Source organism: Alligator mississippiensis, chromosome 2, assembly GCF_030867095.1.
Source record: "Alligator mississippiensis isolate rAllMis1 chromosome 2, rAllMis1, whole genome shotgun sequence".
NCBI classification, from domain to species: domain Eukaryota; kingdom Metazoa; phylum Chordata; order Crocodylia; family Alligatoridae; genus Alligator; species Alligator mississippiensis.
The window spans coordinates 262,034,513-262,052,454 of record NC_081825.1 but is presented as its reverse complement, the minus strand read 5'-3'; the positions used below and the strand labels follow the sequence as shown (position 1 = coordinate 262,052,454).

General features: G+C 43.2%; 1 protein-coding gene across 6 annotated transcripts in view; it reads right to left on the bottom strand.

Annotated features, from left to right (window-relative positions):
• ESRRB (estrogen related receptor beta) overlaps nucleotides 1-15,486 on the bottom strand; it is a 158,802-nt gene extending 143,316 nt beyond the window's left edge. The window contains exons 1-3 of one of the 6 annotated variants that reach the window (XM_019499256.2): nucleotides 15,165-15,486; nucleotides 9,480-9,705; nucleotides 5,756-5,869 (exon numbers count right to left, since the gene is read on the bottom strand). In XM_019499256.2, the coding sequence (XP_019354801.1) occupies nucleotides 5,756-5,772 (17 nt within the window). In that variant the 5' untranslated portion in view covers nucleotides 5,773-5,869; nucleotides 9,480-9,705; nucleotides 15,165-15,486. Of the gene's footprint in view, nucleotides 1-5,691; nucleotides 5,870-9,479; nucleotides 9,706-15,164 lie in introns of all 6 variants that reach the window. The other 5 variants (XM_019499253.2, XM_059723106.1, XM_059723107.1 and 2 more) reach the window with 5 other exon arrangements.
• Between the last annotated feature and the right edge of the window lie 2,456 nt (nucleotides 15,487-17,942).

The following is a 17,942-nucleotide window of genomic DNA, read 5'->3' as shown; positions in this document are numbered from 1 at the left end:
AGGCCAACTAAGAGGAAGGGAAAGAAATTAAGAAAGGGAGAAGTCAAATAGAGTAATCAGGAAACTTTCCCTAATAGCAAATTGGAGCAAGCTGCTGAATTTTTCTCCAGGAAGGAGTGGAAGTAAAGAGGCATTTAAGACCATATAAAGCATTAGAACATAATAGGTGCCCTATCCATGGTCCATCTCCCCAAATATCCTGTCTCTAGCAGTGACAAGAATGGATGCTTTAGAGAGAAAGCACTGAACAGGGTATACCTAGATTCAGTGATCTATCCCCTGTCATATCCTCCCTGGCATCCAGCATCATTGGATTAGAAATGCCAGAGGATACATCTCTGACTGTTCCATTTAATAGCTATTGATGGATCTATCACCTATGAATTTGTCTAGTCCCTTTTTGAACCTGGCTATATTATCTGCCTGTACAACCTCCTGTAGTAATGAGTTCCCCAAGTTAACTGTGTGCTTTATAAAAAGGTATTTCCCTCTTGTTAGTTTTAAATCTGTCTCCTGCTAATTTCAGCAGTTGCTATCTAGGTCTAGTAGAATAGGATACCTTAAGGATCACTGTTGCACAGAGGGACTAAATGATCTAACAGGCCTTTCCATTTTGAATTTTTGATTCAAAGTACCACAGTTACTTGGCTGCATAACTAGAGTTCTAAGAGAACAAAATATAACCATAGAAAATATGGGAATCAAAAAATGCTTTCAGTCCTCATCCAGAAAGGCTTAAAAAAGATTCTAGGCTTTCCCTTTAAGAAACATTTAAATATGGGATGGGAGCATGGTTTATCCTCCCTAACTATAGGAGAAGGAATGGGGAAAGGTCAAAGTCCTGTAGACCTCTATGTACTGATGCGGTCTGGTTTAAGAAACTTAAAAGGATTCCGATTAACTGGCACGAGTTCATTGATTACACACAGACAGAAGTCTGACCGCGGGGGCTAACCATTTCCAGGACAGCTGTTCTGTTGGTGGAACACTGCTGCATTCCAGAAATGAACTCCTACAGTCAAATTAGCAGCTTGAGTTGTTTCCTCTCAGAAATGTGACTTTAACAAAGTTGCAGCAGTTCCTAGATGAACAGAGAACCAGGAAGGACCAATTTTACTTGCTTCCATTTTGAGACATATCCACAGAAGATTCTCTCTTAAACATATACTCATGCCATACATTACCACATCGGTAGTTATTCATATTTACTCTACATTTCAGCTGGGCTCAGAAAATGGAAGTATCCATGATATTCATTGTCTGGTATAGAGAGGAGATGCACGTGTGGCCACTTGCCACTCCAGGCCCATCATGTCAAGTCCTTGATGCTTTTTAGAGGAGATCAAGCACTGTCAGAGATTCTGATTTTGAGTCCAGCCAGGGTCAGTACCCAGAAGTGCTAACCACTGTACAAACACCCAAGGAGAGAGCACATCCCTGCCCTAAAGAAAGTATCATCTACATTTGATCTAGGATGCCAGCTGAGTGCAACTATTAGGGAGGACTGTTGGGTGTGGGTGTAGAGAGTCATATCATTTTGAATATCATCTCATTAACTACCCCAAGTGTCATCAACCAGAAGCTCAGGCTCCATCCCCACCAGATGTTCTCTTCATGTCAAAATCTTTAAAGGAAGACCTACAGTAAAAGGTAACCAGGGATATGTAATGCCCCAAACATGCTCTTAATTCAGTTATGGAGCACGCAACACTGATCACCCCAGGGAATTTCTGAAGTATTGCATTTCAGAACATAGGGGGCTTAACTCATGGGTTTTCCCAAGACCCTCACCTATTTGTTGCAAAGCTTAGTTTTTAACCTGGGAATCTGGGTTTACAAACATAAACATTACTTATTTTCCTTAGTTATTTCAGGAAAGCATGGCCCATTTTCAAAACACCTTTAACAATGCACCGGGGCACCCGAGTGCAAACACCTGCAGTTGCATATGTAACACACAGAAAAGCACCTGTGTCCCCAGAGTGTAGATCTACAGGCACAGGTACCCCTTCAGACATCCATGGTATTTTAAGCATAAACGCTTCAGTCAAGACTTGAAAATAGACTACGAAAGGTGTATCATCCAATAAGGGAATCTTTATCACTGACAGAAGTGCTTGTCAGGGAGGACATCATACAGAAGAGCTGGTTTGTAGCCCCACCCACAACACATCAAAGAAGGAAGATCCAATGGGGCTCCTATACTATTTTTAGGATAAAGGAGGGGGTATACTGTGATGCTGACATCCACTGACCCCATCCCTGAAAGACTCTGCTACAGTTTAGTTCCCTCCCTGCAATGAAGAGGAGTATCTGAAGATAAAAAGCTGTATTCTTGCTAGTGACGGGGCTAGTGCTGTGCTCACAACAAACTGGTGATAGAGGTAACAAATACAGGGCTGGACATAAATGCTTACAGCTCACAAATATTTCAAGAAACATCTCCCCATCCTGTGGTGTGGAGCAGTAGGTCCGAGACATCTCTCACAGAAAGGCCACATTAGATGTTGCTTCATACTGGAGAAATGGCTTGTCAGCATAATTTCATAGTTGGTAGGGTCGGAAGGGACCTGAGCAGATCAAGTCTGAACGCTGTCATGGGCAGGAAAGAATGCTGGGGTCAAATGACCCCGGCTAGGTGTCTATCTAGCCTCCTTTTGAAGACCCCCAGGGTAGGAGCGAGCACCACTTCCCTTGGAAGTTGGTTCCAGATCCTAGCCGCCCTGACTGTGAAGTAGTGCTTCCTGATGTCCAGCCTGAACCTACTCTCCATCAACTTATGGCCATTATTTCTTGTTACTCCTGGTAGCGCTCGGGGGAACAGGGACTCTCCCAATGCCTGCTGGTCTCCCTTGGCCAGTTTATAGATGGCCACCAGATCCCCTCTCAACCTTCTCTTGTGGAGGCTGGACAGGTTCAGATCCTGCAGCCTCCCCTCATAGGGCCTGCCCTGTTGCCCCCTGATCATGCGAGTGGCCCTCCTCTGGACCCTCCTGATGCTGTCCACATCCCTCCTAAAGTGTAGGGCCCAGAACTGGATGCAGTACTCCAACTGCATCTGATTCAGAATGAAGTCTCCACAATGTCATTTTATTGGAGTGAGGTTTGGGGGACAAAATTGTAACCATTCCTGACCTAGAAGGCAGAAGGGAAGAACAAAAGGACCTTCACATACTCCAAGATACCTTCACCCATCCTGTCTTCCTCCCCCACATTCCCCATTAAAGTCCACAAAACCAGTGTAATTTTTCTCCATCCTCCAAAAGGGATCAGAACAGGCTCCCTTTCAGCACCCTTCTCCAGCCAGCAAAGCAGGAGTAGAGCACTGGCTTCTTGCTGCAGAGCTGAACCCTCAGTTATGAAAGTGAATTTTCTCAGCAGCCCCAAGACTGTCAAGTTTTACAGTAAAATGCATGGTGAGCAGCTGGACTGCAAGAGCTCAGATTCTGAGTTTACACAGTAATAGCAGTGAGGCAGCTGGCTGAACTGGGTATGCCTCACTGAGGTCACAGAGGAAATCACACAGATCTGAGCAACTACCCTCACAGCATGCAGCCAGGCAGTTCCCAAATGCTGAGGATTCAGAAGCTGAGCCAAGCAGGCTTCCTGTAATCATGGGTGCTGTGAATACTGGTCATCTTTAAACATGATGATCTTGTGGCTCCTCACCTCAAAATGGAACCTCTTGTGCTCATTAGGACTGTGCAAAGCTTCAGTTGCTAATTTGATTCGGCGGAGATTCAGCCCAATTCAGTGGCCAAATCTCTGAATCCGAATCAAATCAGGAGACCCTTTAATCTCTCAGAATTGAATTGGAACCCTCTGTATTGATTTGGAGAGATTCGGAAAGATTCAGTGATTTGGACATAGACACAGCTTTAATTTCTACATACCTCAAGGTACCAGGTGGCTCATGAGTGCTGCGATGTTGGGGCAGATGGAGCGTCCCACAGGAGCGGGGGGGAGGGGGGGGTCCCCACTGTGCTTGGCAGCAGACTTGGAAGTGGACCAGAAGCACTTCCGGGTCTGCCAGGGACCGCATGGGGGACCCCCCCCGCACCTCTCCCCTGGCTCAGCAACTGGTGCCACCTGGGTCTGGGGGGCAGCCGGGGTCCCCCTGTGGCTGATCACAGAGCTAGGTGGGCACAAGGGGGGCCCCCCTGGCATGCTCCCTGGTGGACCTGGAAGTGAACCTGAAGTACTTTTAGTCCACTTCCGGGTTTGCCGCCAAGCATGCGGGGGGGCTCCCCTGCACTCCTGTGAGACCCTCCAACCACCCCGATATCGCAGTGTTCATGAACCACACCTGGTACCTCAAGGTATGTGCCACTGGTAGGTGTTGTAAGGCTTCGGCCCCTTTCTGGTCAGTGCCTTGTTCCCTAGTGACGTCAGGGTGAGGCTGCACCCTGGGGGCATCTAGATGGTTTCAGGCACTGCCCCTACTCGTCTGCCACATCTTTGATGTTAATTGATGGGGAGGCAGTTCCCTGTTGGTGGTCCCAAAGGGGTCTTGACCCTGGCCTTCCTTTGTGAGGCTCCAAATCTCCCTTTTACCCCATCCTTACCACATCCACGGCATGGGAAGACACTGCTCCCTGTAGTCTTCCCTGGGATGATCTCTTCTCATCCATGTTACCTGCCTCGACCTGGGTCAGGTCTTTCTGGCCGTCAATCCCTCCCGAGTCGATCCCTGGTCTTCAGATCAACTTCCGGGCAACTAAACCTGCTCCAGCCTGGGGTAATTGTAATTTAGGGTAATCTTCAACTGAAAAAGGTGTTCGGCATCTGCCGACGGGTGCCTGGGATTCTGGCTCCCAGGACCCCTCAGTCCCCTGGGACAGGAGAAGGAATCCATCCAACTCTCTGTGTGTTTTTCCCAGGGCCCAGCTGACTAGGAGCTAATCACTCCTGATCCCACCACCTAGTGGTACTTGTCACTTCCCCATAAGGCTTCAATGCAGCTACCACCTGCTCCTCCCTCTTCACTGGGCTGCCCGTGGGGTTTTGCCGTTGTTTATTGCCCCTCCCCGCCGCAGTACCTGAGCTCTCTGGTGCAGCTGTGGCTTCACCTGTGCTTGTGAGGAAGAGCTGCTTCTCCCCACTGTGGCTGTCCGGCGATCCTCTCCTCCCAGAGCACGGACTCCCTGTTCCTTCAGCCAGGCTTCCCTGGCTGATGCTGGAGCTTCCTTCCCCACGCTCAGGGCCACTGCCTGGCTCCGCTGCCTGCGTCTCCCCACTGCTCTTTGAGCAGCCCACACTTCTGAGGCCCCACCCCCAGGGCTCACCGATTCACAGGCTCAGGCAGCTGCAGAACTGCCAAGCCTGTGTTGGCATTTCCCCGCAGCTGCCGCTTGTTTCCTTCCCTGAGGTAAGTACCGGGGCTCATCAGGAGGGGTCCTGGGATATGTTGGGAGGGCTTTTGCCCCCACTCTCACAGTATGTATACAAACATTTAAAGCTGTGTCTATGTCCGAATCGCTGATTCTCTTCAGATTCAGCCGACTGAATTAGGGACAGTGATCCGAATCAACAAATCGAATCACTGTCCCTGATTTGGGCCAAATCTGAATCGAATAGGGCCCGTTTTGCACATCCCTAGTGGTCATCTGCTCTCCCTGAAACCTACCTTTCTTGTCATGTGCCAAAGAACCTAGGATTGGACTACAGCTAAAAAAAAAAAAAAAAAAATACCATAAAGACTGAGGGCTTCACCACAGAGAGCATATCTACATGGAACCATACACTGAAGAGGTACCCAAGCTTGCTCTGCATGAACTTGTAGAGATACTAGATGCAGACGAGTTGCATTGGTGCTTAGCTCTTCATGGGTTAATTCACCCTCATTGGAACCATGTCACTTTCTCTGCACCTGCAAACAGGAGAGAGAAAGCAGAAAACAAAACCTAAAGTCAGAGGGAATAAGTATCCAGCTAGGACAGGGATGACACACTACAGTTCAGTTTGTTTGATGTTCCTCTACTTGCATGCAATTCTGCAATGTGACACATGGATGGAATTAAACCCTATCAGGTGACTGAATCCTTGATTTCACACTTACCAGGGCCCTGTGCAATATGGAACAGGGAAAATGTGACTGGCATATAACCTACACTTGTGCACAGACTTCAGAGAGAATGCAATCACCCTTTCCTTTGTACTTCTGGGCCACTGTTTGACACGCACATAGAGAGGCCTCCAGAATACATGGGTCCTGCAAATACACAAGCAAGAGCTAAGAGGTCCATCCCATGCCACCAGTGAGAGATGAACAACTCTACACAGGGTGCACACAGTGTGTACAGATTGTGTGTAACCACCATCTTATTCCCCACCTGCAGCCTTGTCTACACCATCACTTTTCTGCTAACGTGGCACATGGGGCTTTTACTAGCAGAAACATACCACACTAACTGTATCAGTAAAAAAAAAATTCAGTGACAACAAGGCCTGGGATGTATATATTTTAACACTGTGACCTCACATCACCTATGTATATAATTCAACTATTTGCATACGAAGTGCTGGCTTATATACTACTCTCACCAAAGAAGGCTATTAATACAAGGAAAGGCAGCACTAGAGCACAGAAAAATGGGAGTAGCACATGAAAGGATTCAGTAAAAGGACACGGACAGCATGCTGAGCATTCCACTTAACAGAAAAACCAGAGCAGCTAGAGGAACTAGAAATCAAAGAAGTAGGCAGGTGCCCTGTACAAGCTAGAAGTCTTTGTATCCTGTAATTAGCCATGCAGCAACCAAAACCCCTGGCACTCACAACAGGTTACACTTGCTTATATCGATTCAATATAATCATGTTTCCCTCATCCTTATCCTCACCTTCCTCCCCCTACTCTCTCTCTTCACTAATTACACCCTCCAATTGTGTCTTGCCTTAAATTAGATTGTAAGAGCCTTGGGGCTGAGGCCATCCATTGCAGTCCTCAGTCCAAGGGGACCCTGATCCCAATACGAATGAATAAATAAATCAAAACACAATGACAACAACTACTGAGGCCATTGGTGCAAGTCACAGCCAGAGGCTGGAAATTATTTAATAATGAGAACTTTAAAAAAAGGGAGCAGTGCCAGAATATAGCTTGGAATTGTGATGGGTTTCAGACTGGTGGCATAACATGTTGTAATGGTTCAATACTTTGCACTTTATTAAACCCACTATTGGCAACCCAAGTGTTCAGAAGTCATGAGGTAGGCCTCAAAACCATGATGAGGATTTTAAAATTTGGGTGCTTTTTATTTGTCATCTAGTTTTTGAGCCCTTATGTTCTCACTTCCTCTCACCATAATAAGGTGCACTAGAATCTTTGGGTGGGGGAGGTTTAATACTAAAAACAGAGTTTCCCACAATCACTCCTCTCCCAGAAATGGGGCTTTAAGTAAAATATCTCAGTAAAATAGTGAGAGTTACCAACACAAAAATGAGCGAAATACAGGCCCTATATATAAAGCAGCTACATTGGTTTAGAAAAACGAATATGTGGTATGAATAAAAACATGAGCACCTTATTTTGGATGATTTCGGTCTCTATTTTGTGCAGAATTCTGCAGTAGTTGGAGGGGAAAAGCACTTAAACTACAAATACAGCTAGGGAAAGTTGTCTAGGTATGAGCAAAATGCTTAATAACTTCAGCAAGTGATTAAAAAAAACAAAGGAGGTACGAAGTAACTATGCTTGTGCATACATAGGAGAGTATATAGAGAAGGAGTGCCACAACTAGTAAGTGCAGCAGCCTTTTAATTTTAGATACAAGAATCCAACCCTTTTTTTTTTTTAAGTTACAAGTGAAAAATCACTTGGGTGGATAACCAACAGGGATTATTGCAAGTCAGAACTGGCATGTGCTGGCAGAGTTTCCTGAAAGCCTAGGACTGAGAATGTAAGCAATGCTCTTGGCCAGAAGTAAGAGGTTACCACAGAGCTACAAGGGAGAAACTTTTATATCTCATTAAGCTCCATGTCCCTCACTACCAAGCTACTTCTGAGGCTCCCCTCAAAAAATCAGGCAGACAAGAAGGGAAGCCCTGCTGCACTGGTTGGCTGCCCAGGCTGGAATCTCTCTGGGAAGGGCCGGCAGAGGAGCAGCACATTCTTCACTGGCTTCAGTAAACAAAAAGATGCTTTTGGAACAAAATTCTCCAAAGTGGCAAGAACAGCACTATTGCTTCCATGCTGATGACTTCCTGAAGGATCAATAAGCTAAGGCAATCAATACTCTCAGCCAGTCTGTAGTCCCCAGAAGCCTGGGCCCTCATTTGCTATCCTTTAACCTCTTCACAACTACAGCTTTTAAGGAGGAGGAAATTAAGAGAGAAACTACAATTTCAGGTCTCTGTCCCCAGCTGTTGCTTTGATAATGTAGAGGTTTAGTGGTGCTCCACTCCATCCCTGAGAGTCTGCTGATACGTCCTCTTTCATGTAAGAGACATTCTGGGCAACAGCTGGTGTGGACAAACACCACAGCAAGCCATAGTATTGGAGCTGCTTTGGCATCCCAAAGAGATCCCAAACTGAAGTCTGATGCCACACAGACAAGGGAGGAGGTAGGAGAGAAATAATACCAGGCAGAGTGGAGAACATGTGCACTGTGCACTGTATGAACCAGGAGATAAAACACACTGGGGACATCTGCATAGAAGTTTACAGTGGTGGAGTTCTATGGGGCTTTGTGTGTCCAAAAAAACCTTGTTCCAGATTACAGCTTTCCTGGGGGGACAGGTGCACATTAACACTATTTTAAGGCAGGCAAACTAAAATCACAGAGGCAAAGGGACTTGCCTAATACTGAACAGGCAGAGCACATCAGAGCTGGGATTAGAGCTAAAGGACAATATAGGCATAAAAGATGGGTATAAACTAACTATGAATATAAAAGTAGGCTGCAAGTTAAAAGGTTTCTAACCACAAGAAGAGTGTGGTCCTGGAATAACTACCCTATAGGAGTAGTTAGGGCCAAAAATGAGACCCAGAGGGTCTTTCCCTGTCCAAATCCCTAATAAGGCAGTTTGTGGCTCCTGTTTTAAGGCACAGAGATCTCTAACAGTGTGGTGAAACTAGAGGGAAACATGGAAAGAATAAAACACCTAAAGGGAAGAAACCCTCAACAGAGAAAGCTACTAGGAACAGCAACTGTAGCATAAAGGATTTGAAAGACATAAGGATTCATATCTTGAAATGGGAAGGACTGAGAAATCTGCTGATAAAGCAGGGAATGAAAGGGGCTGGTCTCTTGGGTAAGGAAACCTGCCCAGGTCCTAAAGCTGATCAAGGTTTTTGCATCTGGAATGTTTGACTACATGAGCTTCTCAGAGAAAATCCTGGGCTATAACTCAGAGCTCCTGGCCTTTTGCTCTCTAGTGCTTATAAAAAGGTGATCAGTGATAGGGAGCATGTAATTTTCTGCTGATCTGGCAATGCTTTTATCAAGAGAAAACAATTCACTGCAAGGAATAGTAAGAACCTTTTCAAGTTGCAGTCATTCACATCCCTTTTCTCCATGAAGAAAAATAAGCTGCAAATGACACTTCCTCCAAACATGACATTCAGACTCTGCTGGGCACCTGCGTTACTGCAACCAAAGGCTGATGTTTAGCCAAATGGGTGTTTTATTCCATTAGGGAGGGAAGATTCCCAGTAAGACACTCAGCTCTTTCTTCCAGACTTTGAAGAGCTTGAGATCTCAGATTCTATAAAAAAAAAAAAAAAATGACATTTTCAGACTATTGAGGCTTCTTCTTAAACCTGTGTGCGACTAGATTTACAACTAAGTTATTTGGCTTAACAGGTGAAGGGATATGAAAAGTATACCAATGCTTTTTTTTTTTTTTAATTAAAATATTTTTAAAATAGCTTATAACATAAATGGCACACAAGAACAAATAATTGTAGGGCATGAATTTTCACTGAACCTTTGAAAGCAATCTCTGCTTTTCATCTGTAGATGCTGCAATTGATAGATTCTAAAGTTCATCAGAAATTGTATATATGCACAGGTATGCATACACACAGTTGAGAGCTGGCTACATATCAGGGCAACTCTGTCTGCATACTCATGTGCCCTATACGTGTACAGTGATATGTAGCCACTTCTCAGGTGAAGAGCAGGAGACCATCCCCACAGGATGCTGCACAGCAGTGGAGATGGAGAGTAAGAATACATTGGCTACAGAAAAGCAAGAGAAATGCTTGCATTCACAGACAATGCCAGACAGTGATTAAAACAGATTGAGAGAGAAGGAAAAACCCTCATTGCACCAGCCAAGAAGAGAGGAGATTGTGGTGGAAGGGAAAAAAAAAAAGAAGAGGAAAGTTTAAGATCCTATAAGGGTGGAGTGTAGCCAGAGAAAGCAGCCTGAGAGCTTCAAAGGAAATATTCTGCCCCGGTGCTGCCACTGGTGCCATTACTATGGATGACACATGAGGAGGAGACTGATTATTCTTTATTGTCATATATAATCTGAATCCATGTTTTGTTTTGGTATTTGGAAGCACCTCAAGATTTTTTGTTTCTTGTGGTCAATAGTGACTTGGCTTTCACTGTTTATTTCTTGGACCAATATAGCTGATGGTTCATCTCTACAACAGTCATAGAATCATAGAAAAAAGGACCGGAAGGGACCTATCAGATCATCAAGTCCAGTCCAGTGCCATGGGCAGGAGGTAATTGGGCTCAAACGAGCTCAATGAGGTATCTGTCTAGCCTCCTCTTAAAGACCTCCAGAGATGGCAACTGCACCACCTCTTCTGGAAGTGCGTCCCAGATTCTAGTTACGTGTACAGAAAAGAAGTTTTTCCTTATGTCCAGCCAAACCTTTTCCTTGACTAGCTTGTGTCCATTGGTCCGCATCTTCCCTGGGGGGGGAGGGGAGAGAAGGGGAGGGCGCTATTCTGAAAAGTTATTCACCTAGGTCCTGGTGTTCTCCCTTGACATATCTGTAGGCAACTATCAAGTCACCTCTCAGCCTTCTTTTGCTCAGGCTGAACAGTCCCAGATCCCAAAGTCTCTCCTCATAGGGCCTGTCCCCCATGGGCCATTGGGCACAACTCCATTTGAAGTCAATGAAGTTACACCAGGACTAAAAGTAGTCCAGACCCTGCTTGTCATATGTTGTCAAACATTTATTTAGCACTTACATAGACCTTCACACCTATCAAACACACAATGCTGATGATGATGGCTCAGCATCATTAGTCCCATTTTACAGCTAGGGAAGCTGAGGCATGCAGCAAAATGACCTGGTAATGTGGCAAGTCAGAGACTGTGCCTGGAAGCGCACACACCGCTAAAAGACATTTCTCCCCTCCATACTGCAGGGGAGGAGGATTACTGAGGCACCAGCTAGTCTCTTGTAGTTCAGCCTTTATGGGTTCAGAGTTTCAAACCCAACCCAAGGGCAGAAGGCCATTGGCTATGTTGTAACATGCCAGCCCTTAGCAGCATAGAATCCACTGCAGTCCATTAGAACTCTAAGCGTCTCCAATGAGACTAGGATCTATCTGGGTATCTGTAATTAATTCATCACAAGGGCATTCAAGCAATAATTTGGCCCACAGTCCCCATGGCAGTGGTTCTGATTTCTCAACTATACCATTTTACCTGAAGACTCCAGCTAATCTGAAGGGTAGAACATGGCTCAACAACATGCAAGTCTGCCCTTCAGAAACAGCACGACTGAAGTGCTGACCTCTCCACATTTTTTAAGAATAAAGGGTTGGCCAAGCGTCAAACAGGCCTAGAAATATTCCATTAAAAAATTAAATCAAGTCTTCTAGAAACGGATAAAAGGGCAGCTCACCCTTCTCATTTAGAAGAGGATTTATCTGGAGTTTCTATTAGGCCTGTACATGCTCTCCATGCCTACCTACAGGAGAGCTGCTCTGAAGCATCACTTGACTTTGTTTTAAATATCTCGCTACAGTTTCCATTTTAGCTTTGTGAGATGATTATTTTTTTCTTACTGAACTGAAGTTGTACAGCAGTTGAAAATGCTGATGGCTTAACTGGTTTCATTTTTTTTTCCATAGCAGCCCTGAGGGGTTTTAACTCTTTCTGCAGCCCTGAAATCCTGCTTTTGGAGTTCAATGTTTAACTCGCGCTGGGAGACTCATAAATATTCGGAGTCACTCTCTCCCTCTCTGTTTGATTAGGAAATGAGCCTTTAACTCAATGTAATCCCCAAGCCATTAACAAAAAAGCCCTCAACAGCTCTACTATTAGAATTTCACTCCTAACCCACAGAGGATTGAATTAGATTAACATAACTACCCGCAATCTGAGTTTATTTTCTGTGCCAGATAGAAATGTGTTTTCAGGAAAGGAAAAGAGAGAGTGAGAGAGAGCAAGCATGAGCATAATGAAATGTAAAAATAGAGAGATGAGAAAGAGATGGACAGATGTATAGGAGAAGAAATAAAAGGAGGGAGACGAGGGATAGCTGCACAATCTTTAATAAGTAGCTGCTGGCTTTGCGGGGGGGGGGGGGGGGGGGGGGGGGGGGGGGGGAGTTGTATTTGGAAGGGCCCTAACAGTGTAGAATTGTACTACTAAGAAGAGTGTTTTCTCCCCTAGTGTTTTCTCCATATATTCAGAGACTTAAAGATACACACCTGGGCATGCTGCATTTCCAACACCTGTGCAGCCCATTTGGAACAGGTTTTAGTCATAAGTCCCATGAGGAGTTATACATAAGGAAAGAGAGAAGGGAGGAAGGCAGAGAGAATGCATGCGTCAATCATTATTTTACAGTCAAAGAAACAAATAGACAAGGATGGAACAAGCAAGATTTTTCAGTCCTCAAAATCACAAACAGCCCTGTGACAAATTACATTTAAGAAGTCAGTTTGGAGGAGATTAGGTTGATAGGTGCTTAAGTCCACATAAAATTAATCGTTAGTGAAGCAGAAAGTAAATAATAACAGACTGCCTTCTATACAATGCATCAAAGTTTTTTAAATGTTTATTCATCTAACCACACATAAAAATAAAAAAGAAAGATGTCCCATAATCTATTGAGCTGCATGCTATAGGGCAGCAGGTGCTTGGTAATTTTTCTAGAATTTTTGCCAGAATAAGACAAAGAATCTGCAGGTTGAGCAGGAAGAGACCTATAGTAGTTGTTTAAAAGAGGAGGAAGAGGATAAAGTTGAGCTGTTATTGTAACCCAACCAATAAAAATATTCCCCAAATCCTTAAAACCAAAAGACACAGGGGGTTTATTGGGAATACTTGTTCAGGAATGTTTGGATCTCTGCAAAGTGTTCAGTCATGGGTAGCTGTAGTCATGCTTGAATGTAGGCACATTGGATTTTTGTTGCATTTGCAGTGGGGCAAGAGGTTGTTTTTTATTTTAAAATAGTCTGCTTTTGTTCTTGATTTTTAAGAAAACCAAAGATCAGCTGTATAATAGTGATTTGTTAATTAACAATCAGCATTTTTCATTTCTTCACTACATTTAAAAAACCCTCCTCTCATTTGTATAATTAAAGTATGATGTATAAGAAACAAAGAAACAATAAATGCAGTATTGTATCGGACAAAAATTATGGTTTATAGCAAGCATACTTGGAAAAAAATAAATTGAAAAAAGAAAGTCGTAATGAGTCAAAACTAAGCTTTCTATAGTGAGCATTTTCACAGTGATAATTTGATTTGATTTAGTTTCTTACAGAGGAAGCTGTGTGTTGCAAGGATCATGTTAAAATGTTACTAACTTAAACAAACAAACAAACAAAAATCAACATGTTTATCAATTTTGTCCTGCTATCTGACCTCTGTATCAAAATTCCAGTTCAGTAGCTTGAGTCATTACATCCATGATTAGAAACTCCACAAGAACCAATCTGAAACAACTTCCAAAATAAGAGAAATATATTTATGAGTTTAAAACTTAGGGACTTATTAAAATTTACACTGAATTTAAAAACCCCATAACAAATTATATGAGCTTTAAAAAGACAGTTTGGTCTGTTTGTAAACTTTTCCCAGTCAATTTTGCCAAACCTATCATTTATTTCTGAGTACTTGATATTTTCAATAAAGGAAAGTTGTCAATCTATAAAAAAAAAAAAAAAAAAACACTGAAAAGCAAAATAAAATTTGTAACCTTGATCTATTTCTCAGACACTATAAATATAAGAAATTCCAAAGCAGTCACATAAATATATAATAAAGTTTTTTTCTATATTGAAAAAAATAACTGAAACTAAATTCAGTTAAAATGATCAAATCTTTGAGGCCAAAATATGAAACACTACCAACTAATAAAAACTATTTTAATTTTAATACTTGCATACAAAAAGCTAAGGAATAAAAACTAATTGCCAATTCTTTTTCAAACCTTTACAATAAGAGCTTCTCCTCCTTTTTCTCTTAACAAAAAGCACTAAAAAATGCTCTATTGTTCAAACAATTTTGCATTCTAGATGCCTTAAAGCAAACACTTCATTGACAATCACAGAGACAATAATTTCTTCTTTTGATTGTCACCATGCCTGACTTCTCAAAGTACTGCACCTTTCTATTGTCACCACAGATAGTTGCTTGGGGACTTTTAAAACTTGCTAAACATCAGCTGCTCAATGCCAAATATATTCAGTAATACAATATTTCATTTTCACAGTTGTGCTACAGAAGGTTTGAGCCAACACTGCTACTGAAGGGAGAAAAAGGGGGTGTTTGGTTCTTTTTAGAATGGGCTGCTGAAGTTCCCAGGTTTATGGTTCCTTTACCAGCACCAGACAAATCACACCTGTCCTTGGTAAGCCCTTAAGCAGAGTTACATTATACATTGACCTTTTCCAAATGCCAACAGACCTGACTATTCCTATTTCCCAAACAATCCCATTCCACTCAAACTTTCATTTGGTTATTTCAAGAAGGGAAAAAAGAAAAAAAACAAAAACAAAAACAAAAGCCACCCACTCGAATAGTGAAGCTGACAATTTACATAAAGTTCTGAGATCAACTCCTCAGGTCCTGGGTCACCCTGACCTTCCTTTGACAGTGTGAAAATGGCAAAAATAATTTCCTTTAGCCACATTGTGATGCTGCCAGGATTTTAAGCCCAGATAAAATGATCAGTGCAGGGAGATATTTGAAACAAACAAAAAAAAAAATCACAATAAAAGGGAGAAGTTGGGTACTTACATGCTGCAGGTTGAGAGATGAAGCACAGGGCTGGAGTAGAATTTCCCTTGCCCTCAGGTGTTTCTAATTGCTGATTAAATATCTTTTGGTTCCACCCGCACCAACCGACAGTCCCTTCTGCGTCTCTGCCTCTCTTTGTGACTAGGACACAGTACTCCGAGTCCCAACCTATAAATAGATTCCAGCTCCGTGATTGATATAACAGGCAGCTGACAAAAAAAAAAAAAAAAAAAATAACCAGGTCTTAAGCAAAGCAGCAAAAGCTGGGCTTTCAACTCTGCACTGCACCCAGGGAGGAGGAGTCCCCACGGTCATCCATGGGCATAGGAAAGGGAAAGTGCAAGGGAATTACTTCCCCAGCAACATTTACAGCAACTTGAGGCACGTAGAGCAAGTGAACAAAATTCAGTGCACAAAGAGAAACCGAACAGCACAAATGACAGTTTTGATCTGACTCATTAACACATTAAAAAAAATAAGCAGAATTTGAGGACTCTGACAGATTAAGAGTAGAGTTTTACATTCTGTGTTGTGGTCCAACCCTTTTCCATAAAAGTTTATATTCCTGCTGCAGAATAAACTGCAATGGATGCCTGGGTTAGTAGTGCTGAGGTGAGAACATCTGTAAAGGGACTCTGCAAAAAAACCTCAAAAACTTTGGAGGCTGAAAATAAAGATCCTGTGCTCCAAGCTCCATTTGATCAGGATTGTTCCTGAAAACTAGTGTCAGGGTATTGATAAAGTGCTCTAGGCTAGAAGAACCCACAGGCAACCATCCCTCACTGGCTGCCATTAGCTCAGCAGAACAGGTTACTCCGTTTCAGGAACTTGGGCTTTGGTCAGCCCTTTCTGACTCCTAAATGCTTAGCAGTAGTAGTGACATCTCAATGGGATACATAGCTCTCGGTGGTAATTGGACTCAAAGGTAAACTTCACTGAGTTGCAGCTCCAGGTGAGTAACAGGATAGAGAGAACAGTAGAAAAAGTTGAAGGCAAAGTGGCCTTCTCTGCTCTGGTGTTATCTCCCATGGTTGCAGCTTGTTCCAGTTCAGCTCTGCTGGCACACACATTAGCACAGACAGCATGCCAACATTTTTACCACCACATAACATTAGACATCATTATTAAAAATACTGCAGCCCCATTGAGCTGGGTAAATACTCAGGCAATTAACTCAATTGTGTTGCCATGTGGCTCAGTTGAGACTGGTACCTGAGCCGACTAGTTTAAAGCTTCTTGGGACTATCTGCACTCTATGCCACTAATGATCCCTCATGAAAATAACTAGCAAAAAACAATTACCTTATGGTAAGGCCAGATACTACTGCCCTGGCATATACAGTGCATCCTTTGAAGTCAATATACCTTTTGCCTGGGTAAATATGACTGGATTTAACTTGCTTGTTTTTAGGGAAGCAAAAACACTGTATGCCATTCCCAATAGTCTCATTCTTGCTGAATGGACCAGTGGCCGAGATTCTACAAATTTACCATATGAAGCAGCAGCGCACTGAAGTATGCTGTGCTGCTCCATGCACTACCTCTGCAACTGGATGCAGTATAACTACATTTATGCAGTGCTGTAGCTGGGATAATTAGCACTGTAGAAAGACACAGTCAATTAGCCAACCTGTTTGCTACACAAGCCCCCTGCTTCTCATTTGAGAGGTAGCACGTGAGGAGCAATTTGGCATGTTTAAGCATATTGTTGCCTAGCTTTGTAAATCTGTGATGTAGACATATCCCCATATCTACAGATGAGAAGTGCTATATGAGGTGTTTTCCTATCCCCCATAAACAGTGCAGCAGATTCAAACCAGATTCCACTGATTTAAAAAAAGATGTCTTGTCCACTGACTTCCTTAAAGATACTTTACTGCCATATTTGGCCCATTGATATCTGTTGAGATGAACACCAAGGTCTAAAGTTATGTAACAGAACATCAAATCTTGAATTTGATCAACACTGAACTGCATTGTCATTTAGGCTTTCTTATGTTGGGTGTCTAACATGAGATACACTGGGTCTCAGTTGGAGAGACATTGAGCAGTCACAGTACCTTCAAATGGAACCATGTGTGCACAGTACTACTGCAAAGCAGGCCCTGGCATGTCAAAGCCAGATTCCCCCAAACTGAGGAACCCAAAGTTAGCAGTCACATTGGGGAAATAATTTCCTTTAATATATGTATTGCTCCATGGCGTAACTAAGGCGGGGTTAATGGGGTAACATCCCTTGGCACTGACGGGGGGGGGGGGTGAAAAAAAGTAGCTGCTAACAGCAGCTGCACAATTGCAACCATGATCAGCAATCAGAAATCACCACTGCCCATGCCCTAGGTATGTCCGTATGTCGTGTCCCTACACTGCTGGTATTGTTACATGAATTCTGAAGATAATACATAAATGCCACCAACTGGTTCCTTGCCTTTCTATTGACCTTTTCATCCATGGATCTCTAGATCCCCTCAAAACTTTACCTAATCCAGCCCCATGTAAATTAAGTATCATAATGGCCATATTAAACTGTAAAGGGGAAAAGGAGGGCCCAGAGGACTGAGGTGGTCTGCCCAAAGCTTTTTTGTAGCTCAGTGGTTGAGCCTCAGAATCCCTTGAATCATCATATCTGCTTTTAACTGCTGGAGCATGTGAATGTGGCTGTTAGACTTTTAGAGAAGGAAGTTAGAGATCAAGAATAGAACTTCCAGTCTGCAGCTGATTCTTCAACAAATCTGTGACCCCACCTCAATCCCCTTCTGTAAGAAAGCACATCTTCAT